General features: G+C 51.8%; 1 protein-coding gene across 1 annotated transcript in view; it reads left to right on the top strand.

The window, feature by feature from the left end:
- Window positions 1–363: 363 nt before the first annotated feature.
- Lbh (LBH regulator of WNT signaling pathway) overlaps window positions 364–8959 on the top strand; it is a 20517-nt gene continuing 11921 nt past the window's right edge. Inside the window, exons 1-2 of the mRNA XM_021218129.1 lie at window positions 364–629; window positions 3213–3315. Of these exons, the coding sequence (XP_021073788.1) occupies window positions 604–629; window positions 3213–3315 (129 nt within the window). The 5' untranslated portion in view covers window positions 364–603. The remainder of the gene's footprint in view (window positions 630–3212; window positions 3316–8959) is intronic.

Here is an 8959-nt window from a genome sequence, read left to right on the forward strand (position 1 = left end):
GGTCCCCATTCCTCCCTCACGCCCACCCATCCCCTTAGTCCTTAGAGTCCCTGGCTGTGTGCAGGGAGGGGGCTGCGGACGCTGCGGATTTGTGGGCAGGAAGCTGCGTTGACATTGAACTCCAGCTCGGGAACATGCGTGTGTGTCAACGGTGGGGAGGGGGCCGGGCTCGTAGCTGCTGCGAGCCAGCTCAGGCAGGGTGCAGAGCCCGTCTAGTCCCCGCCACCGCCCGCGGGAGCTGTGAGCGCTGAAGCCATTCATGATTTTGGTGACGTTATTCTAAGAGTGGGCGAGGGGAGGCGGGGCCGCTCGCCGACAAGCCCCGCCCCTCCCTTATAAATGCTGCTTCCCGGGCTCTTTGTGGGACCCGGAGATCCGTGGAGAGCGGAGAGCTCGGTCTGCACTGCCCACGCCGCTGGCAGCGAGGCTGTCTCCGGAAGGCGGACCGGCGCTAGCCCAGTACCCGCTCTCGGCTGCCCGCTGCTCTCCTCTGCGCCCCTGCCAATCTCATTCAGGACGTAGTGACCGGTTTTTTGTTTTGTTTTGTTTTGTTTTGTTTTTTTCTTAATCACAAGGGCGTGGGTCAGCCTCCCCTAGGACTTCATGTCTGTATATTTCCCCATTCACTGGTGAGTATCCTGCGCCTGTGGCGGCCGCCAGTTTAACCCGGGTGGCTGCGCAGCCCGGCAGCCGCCTAGTGCCGGCTCCGGGTACGAGGCCGGAGAGTGGCACGGACACCCAGTGCGGGTTAACCCGCCTGCCTCAGCCCCTGCAGGAGTCGACGTCAAGGTTGCAAAGCTGGGGGTTGGGGGAGGAGGTTCTGAGAGCATCCAGACAAAGGAAGTGAACTCGGAACCTTCACTTAAGTGGCGGCCAGAGGGCGTGGATATGGTGGCGTTGGGTGGGGAGAACCTGGGGTCCTACCTGAAGCCCCCTAAGGAAACCCTGTTCGCCTAGGGCCACAGGAGATGAGCCCTGCTTGGTGCAGGGGGCTCCGGCTCCCCGGGCCCCTCCCCTTTTCCTTTTTGTTTGCACGCAAGTCTCGGCGTCGAGGATGGCTGCAGAGGGGCCGAGCTGGTGCAGCCGCTGGGTTTGCAGAGCTTCTGGGGGAGGGAGGGTGCTGGTGAGACGCTCTCCGCACAAGCAAGCCACAAGCATCAAGGTGCAAGCTACACCCTCACAATCCCAGCCCTCTCCGTTGTCCCTTAAATCCAACGCGCCTTTGTGGAGGGCCGGGGCTGGGAAGGAGCGGGCTCTCCCAGTGCCAGATTTGAAGAAGCCGGCCACTGCTGAATCGGGGGCTGCAGATGTTTGCCTGCAGCCAGGAAAGATCGGGGTGTGGAGGATCAGAGCCAGGAAGGATCCGGGGACAGGCCCCTAGCTGCTGGGACGTGCGCGCCAGCTGCTTCTTCCTTCCTGCTGTGGTGTAGAGGAGGGGCGCTGCAGGGAGGCGAGCGTGTCCTGGAGCGCGCTCGCAGGTGCCAGCCTTGGAGAGCCAGACCCCGGTCCAATGCAAGGTCTGAACCCGGGGAGAGAGGCGCTATTCTGCTTAGCCCAGGAACTCTGAAAGTTCGTGTTTCTCAGTTTAACTTTTTGGGCCCGCGCCACAGTTCCAGAAGGAACAGATGCCGCTACAGGAGGGGACGACCCTGCTATTGACTCTTCTTTCGGGGGTTGGAGGCAGCTTTTCCATACCCGGGAGGAAATTGTTAAAGTCTAGCTTCTAAACCTAAACTTGCCCCCAAGACAGTCACCCTTTCTTAGTCTCCTCTCTCAGTTTAACTATGATTAGAGGGGCCAATCAATGACTTTCAAAACAAAGTAAAAATCCCCTACACCTGAAGCCTTTGTACCCCCTCATGTGCAGACAAGTCAGTTGCCATATGGGTGAGGCTTTGAAGAGTGGTGGAGGGAGGCCTTGTGCTCCACCACCCCCCCCCCCGCTCAAAATGTAGTAAGGTCAAGATGTTAGAAGCCCTTGGGGACATTAGCCCCCCACTCACCCATTAAGATTTATGATTATTTTGTTAATTGGCACTTCCTACAACGTTGTCTGCAACATTTTCCCCTCCAGACATAACCATGAGATATGCCTTATTAGCAACGATTAGCATCTTGAACATAAACAGGGCTCCCCGCAGCTCAGAGAGGTTCTATGATCTGTTAAAAACCACACAGTGGTGAGGGGCAGCTTTTTCAGACACCGGAGGAGAATACACACACACACACACACACACACACACACACACACACACACATATATGGAAAAAGAAAATTAAAAAAAAAAAATTCGTGTCTTCCTGTTTTCTTAGATGTAGTTTCTCTAAAGCCTACCCCTGCCTAGACTTTTATCTTTTTAAAACTTTGTGCACAGCTGTGATCGTGAAAATACTGGGTGTTGTGTCGTGAGTACCTGGATTTGGTGTGAGTGAGTGTTTGGTACTATGCTGACTGAACTCTGTGTATGCCCATAGCCTGTGTAAGGATAATGGACTGTTTGTACCCTGCTTAGAGTACAAAGTACTTTCACATGTCAGCCATTGGTGGGCCAACTTGGCCCCTCTGGAAATGTCCTTGCGTTCAGAGTCTGTCCCCTTAAGGCTTTTAATCCAGGGATGTTTTCCACGCTGGGAGTTAGCCTGCAGCTGCTGCACTCCAGAGCGGGGAAGAGTGGCAGATGTGAGGCTTGCAGAAAAGCTGACCCCTTGGGGTGGGACATTTTGCCTAAAAGAGCCCCAGACCCGACAGAGACTGCTAGGAAGGCATCATGATTAGATGATTAGACTTCGTCTCCCGGAGGCTGGACTGTTATTGTTATTATGTAATCCAACTGTGCAGTTCCCACTGGAAATTCATGGGCAAGATTACTCTTATTTTTAGTGGACGGGTGAAGGGAAACCTGGCTGCATTACTTTCGTGTAGACACACAGACGAAACACTCCCCCTGCCCCACCGTTGTGTTTCTAGTTTGTTTAAAAGAAAATCCAATGTTGTTTGTGTAAGGGGTTAGGGGTGGCGGAGAAGTTACAGAGGGCGGGCTTTGTCTCTTGACGTGAGTGAGCCAAAGGGCTGTAGGTTGTTTGCTCCAGGGAGCTTGTTTTCATCCTGTCTTCAGCCAATCCCCCCATCCTCCTTCCCCCCCCACTCTCCCCCCCCCTGATATCAGGGCCTGTGTGAGCATGTACTGACTTCTACTATGGATTTCCATGCAGCTCTGACTATCTGAGATCGGCTGAGATGACCGAGGTGATGATGAACGCTCCATCCATGGAAGAGATTGGTCTCAGCCCCCGAAAGGATGGCCTTTCCTACCAGGTGAGTTCAGACTTCTTGGCGCCCTTGTGACTTCTGCCGAGACTGGAAGTAGGCTTGGTTTGGGGAGTCCCAGTATCACCTGTAAGAGTTTGAGGATCCCAGTATCACCTGTAACAGCCTGTGTCACCTTGAGAAAGTCCTTGACTGCCAGCGAGCTGAGCTTCAGTTGCTTCGTTTGTCAGAGGAAAACAGCAATGGTCTGCATCCTAGAGGGTTGTGATGAAGAGGCAAGGTGATGGGGGAGGGAGGTCTGACAGGAGAATGGCTACCTGTCTTCTCAGGGTGATAACTGACTGGCTGAGTCAGAGTTCAAGCCCGAACTGCACGGAGCTGAAGAGGACAGTCGCTTAGGGATGCTGAGAGAGAATAGGGCACAGGGATCATCCTGTCTCGGGGGGAGAAACACGGAGGACGGCAGAAACAGAACGGCAGGCCTCCTTTCTCAATCTTGGCCAGTGCTTGCTAAGTGTGGTGAAGCTTCAGCGTGACAGGGAGGTAGAAGGACAGCATCTCCAGTCAGCAAGAGTACTGTGGTTACCTCCCCCCGGACAGACAGACAGACAGCTGGTTTTGGAGCATCAGAGAGTCCCTAGATTGGCAGACTTGGAGAAGAGAAGTACCTGTGGGAAATATTTTTAGGCTAAGGACGTTGTGTAAAGCGGCTAGCCCAGGCAAGATGAAAAAGCACGAGGTGGGACGCACTTTTCACACATTGCTCTGTTTATTTCTTGCTGTAGCTCCCGAGGGAATGCCCACCCACCTTTACGCCGAGACCCTAGCCCTGCTGTATATGGGGGCTTGGGTCTCTACTCCTAACGTTTTTTTTGATCTTCTCACATATCCAGTGTCTTCACGCTGGGCTAGTTCTGGCCTGAGTCTAGACTTATTCCAGCTGCTTGCTCCTTAGAGCTGTTTCGGGAACAATTATTCTGTAAAGAATGAAACAAATAGAAAAAAAACTGGGCCGGGAGCCATTTGTTGGGAGGAGAGTAGCCAAGGAGAAGCCAAGATGAAAGCTAAGATTGGGAGCATGTCTTCAGATACCAGACGTGCATGGGGGAGTGGGGGGGATTCGGGCATCCCTTTCTAGCGTGTCAACACCTCAGACCTCACTTGTTGGCCTGCAGAGGGTGATGAGGGGCTTAAGGGAAAACGGCCTTTTAAGGCTGTTTCTAACCGTTCTCCTGGAGAGGGACTGAGAAAGGCAGTTGGGGCCCCGTGGCCAGGTAGGAGGTACAGAAGGTTCCTGGCCCACCCGCCTGCCCGTGTAGTTTTGCTCACCAGCCTCTGAGTCAGACTGGATGTCTGGTTACAGGTGAGGGCGTATTGCTGAGGGCGTATTTCAGTTCCAGGTTGTAGATTTCCACCACAGAACCTTTCCCAGGTGTACCTGTCAGTATGTTGCTGTGCGTGCTTTAAATACATAAATACATCCCAGGCAAAAGAGTCAGGCTGTCTTCTCAGCCTCGTAACCCTCAGAGCACAACCCGATGATTATGGAGGAGGGGGCCACCATGTTGGGGAAGAGGGCTGAGGTGACTGGAGAAAAATAAAAGCATTTCTGGGTTCTTGTAATATCTGGGTACTTCTTGAGTAATCAAAACAAAAAAAAACTTCCAATGCTTCCCCCCCCCCATCATTATGCTGTATTGAGAACCCAGTTCCCACAGCCCCCAGGAAGTCAACCTCTGTCCCCTGGGTGGGGACCACTGCCCCATGTCCAAATACTTGGAACTGTAGAGTCCTTCAGTCATAGATGTCTTCAGAAAAGGCTCTCTCGGTTGTCTGGTGAAGAGAAAAGGGAAAGTTGTAGTGTTTCGCCAAACGGTATTTACTAGACACTTTGTATATTTAACCTGATATACTGGTTGCTACACTCAAGGCCTGGGGCTTATGGGAACCAGCATGAGTGTGTACTCCTGGAATATACGTCTGCCCCACATGTGTGGGCGCTGCTGCTGCTGTTATCCTATAGAATCTAAGATGTCAAGAGCCAAGGAATCAGCGAGGGGTGGGCTTTGAAGAAAAAATGGGAGCCTTGGGGGAGGGGGCAGGCAACCCCATCTTGTACACATAATTTTACTGCAGCTTCAGATACCCTTAGGCTGCGTGAAAGTGGGGGACTCTGCCCTGAGCTGGACTGGCACGTGTCAAAAGGATGGGTACTCTCTGGGCCCCCACAAAGCTGGTGCCATCAAATTAAAAGCTTTCCCACCAACACCCCGGGGCGGGGGGATGGCTGGGCCGGGCTCTTGGCTAAAGCCTGTCGCCCTGCGTGCTTGGACTCTGCTTGGAGCTAAGGGTGGGAACTCAGTGCTCTTCTCTTGGCTTTACTCCTCGGGATAATAATAGTATGTGGCTTTTACCAAGTCCTGCTTTTCCAAGGAACTGAGTAAGGTCTGGGGACAGCAACCCCGACTTGGCAGATGAAACACAATCTCAGGCTCGTGATTTGACCTTGAAACAAGGTCATCCTCTAAGTGGCCCATTCCATTGGACGTTCAGGTCACTCCTGTACCTTCCGGACCCACCCAGAGTCAAGCTTTGCTGAGTTCTCTGTGTTTTATACGGACATCCTTTCCATGCCCGTGGAACCTTTTACTTTCTAAGGATGCTGTAATGGGTTTTCAGGACATGGGTCCTGCATTGCCCTCCCATTGCCAGGTCTCCAATGCCAGGGCCTTGCTATCAACTCTGTATCCTTTATCCATCATCCTCGCCCCATTCATGGACCTATATGTTTACGGAGAAGCTCTTAAGGGGAACTAAGCCACCTTTACCTCTATGGTGGCTTCTGAAGGACCGATGATATTCCAGACCTATCCAGGCTCTGGATGCACGTCCTTTTTAATCCCCTGAAGGATTCAGATTAGCCTTTCTACTATTCTTTAGAAATTCACACCAATAATTTTTTTTTGTTTAGTTTTATTGTACTTTATTTTATTTTGAGACAGGGTCTAATGTATTCTATAGCAAAAGGTGACTTCAAACTCTTAATCCTCCTGACTCTACCTCTCAAGTGCTGGGATTATAGGCACAGATTGCCATGCCCAGTTTATGCAGTGCTAGGAATCGAACCCAGGGCCTCATGCATGCCAGGCAAGCTCTGTACCCACCGAGAGCGATGTCTTCAGCCTTGAGTTCGTGCCGTTTTTTTTGTGAGCATGTGTAAAGATCTGGAGCCAGTGTCTTGTTTTGTCTTCGTATCCATCTGGAGAGTCATTCAAATAAGTGAAACCCACGGGGCACATTTATTTGGCAGGAATTATCACACCCTATGGGGTGGGCGAGGAAATGGCTACTAGAAAGTCTACTACATTTAGCTCAGGCTGTGGGCGGCAGCAAGCTCTCAGAACCACGTGGGAGGGTCTCTGTGAGGATATTTATGTCCTTAAGGGCTGTAGCTCCATGCCTATGCTGTGTCTATAGGTTTCTCAGTCAGTCACCAGCCTATGGGACAGGAATGAGGGCCATCCAGTGCAGACTAGTCACTGGATGTCTGGTGGAGCCTGCTCTTTCTATGAACCCCACTACTGTAAGAATGTGATGTATGGGGATATGTCTTTCTCTGAGGGTTCCTCTCATATTGGCCAGAGCTGTAAATAAAGAAGGGTTCTAGTTATTTCCCTATGAACCCTAAGAGGCCCTGGCATTTTGGCCTTGCCCCCTAACTCCTCCTGGTACAGTGTATGTGGACCATCTTATTTTTAATTACTATACTTAGGTCTACACAGTTTGTTTATTGTACTCTCCCACAATTATTGCATTATTTAATTACAAACAAGGTCTCTAGCTCACGTTGGCCTGGAAGTCTCTGAGTAGCTGAGGGTAACCTTCAGCTTCTGATCCCCAAGTTCTGGTGTGCCAAGCTGGGTCACCATGCCTACTTTTGTGGTGCTGGCGAGTAAAGCCAGAGCCTTATCCACTCTAGAGGAGCACTCTGCCAACTGAGCTACAGCCGCAGCCCCGCCCACGGTTCTTCTTTGGTTGCCATTGGCACACTGCTCTTACTTTTGGTCCTGCATGCCTGCCTTTGACATCATATCTCAGTCAGAGAGGCACCCAGACTCTCCTTTCCAGAAGGCCATTCTGAAAACCAGAAGGAGCAGTTTCTTAACACACCCGACTGCCCGTGTGCCTTCCTTTTGACAGTCTGCATCAACCGTCACCTCCCAGGTAATGAGAGGGACAGGGGTGGATTGGCCTTTCTTGTCCCCCCCCCGCCCCCCCCCCGTAGTGTCTGCTTCTTTCGGGCCCAGAGCCTTATGGTAGCTCTGCCCCAGAGCCAGGACCGAAGGACTCAAAAGAGTATGTGCAAGATAGTATCCTGCAGATTCCATGGCCACCAGGAAATCATCTTTCACAAACATCAGAGTTTAAAAAGCTTCAGTTGTCCTCAGGGAGACAAAAAGCTAATATCCCCAAAACCTGTGGCAGGAGACAGTCAGCCATAGACACGACACATGGCTGGGATTGAGGCAAGTTTTCTTTCTCCCGATCCTCCTTCTTTTCCTCTCACAGCGATGAGATGGACGGCAGCCACGTCCATTGGCTTTAGAAAGCATGAGCCGTCCCCTCTGAGTGACACCGGCTCTTTCTGAGCCACCGCACACCCTTGTGTTGAAAGTCTTCTTTGTAGGAGAGTCCAGCACCTTTGCTCTTATGTTAGAAGCCGAGACACAAAGGTCATGTTCACTGTTGTGGAAAGTCCCTGGATTAGGGCCTACAGATGGCCGGAATTGTCCCCATGGGAGACTTCTCCTTCCCCCACTACCCCCATGGGCACAACACTGTGTTTGTGCCTGGTCATGGAGAGAGCGGCGCTTTTTTCACAGCCAGCCTGCTGCACACTGGATTCATACAGCTTCTCTCAAAAGGCCTGTCTGTGTTGGGTCTCCCCTCCCTCCTCCGGCAGCCATGTGTTCGTCATGCTACAGAGCCAGGGGCTATGTCTTACACTGCTCTTTGTTCCCAGTGTCCTACAAATAGATGCTTAATGAGTCCTGAGTGATGGACTGGGCCCTTCCTCCTTCCCTTTCCTGGCCCGAGACTGTCTCTGTACCCTGGCAATCCCATGGTGACTGTTTTTTTTTTTTTTTTTTTAACAAGATCAGCATTTTTCTCCCAGTCGCCCCAGTCTCTCTTACGTTGGATAGAAGAGGAGGATTGTACTGTACGGTGAGGAAAAGGAATGCATTTGGGTGGTGAATCTTGTGACCGAAGCCAAGAGCTATTCCTGGGTGTCTGGCGAATGTCCTGAGATGATCTTTCAGGCCCGAGTCTGAAATAATCCTCAGAGGATAGGAAGACAGGACCTCATTCACACAGGGCTGTAGTGTGCTGAGCCTTCCCTTCCTTCCTTTCCAGCCTGGGGGATGGAGGGGGCAAGGATCTGTGTCAATTAGTCAAAGCCTGTGTCCTGCAGTTTATCTTTGGCTTGAGGCTAGCCTCTGAACCGCACAAACCCAGCTAAGGGACAATGTTTGTCTCTACCCAGTGTCCTTCCAAAGTGTCATTGGGGTGGCATTGTAACCTCAGGGGATAGGTTGGAGCAACTTCCACCCCTTCATTATTTTGCATTGGGACAACTTTTTTTTTCTTTCTTTTCCTCCTCCTCCTCCTCCTCCTCCTCCTCCTCCTCCTC

The sequence above is a fragment of the Mus pahari genome, chromosome 18 (assembly GCF_900095145.1).
Source record: "Mus pahari chromosome 18, PAHARI_EIJ_v1.1, whole genome shotgun sequence".
Lineage (NCBI taxonomy): Eukaryota > Metazoa > Chordata > Mammalia > Rodentia > Muridae > Mus > Mus pahari.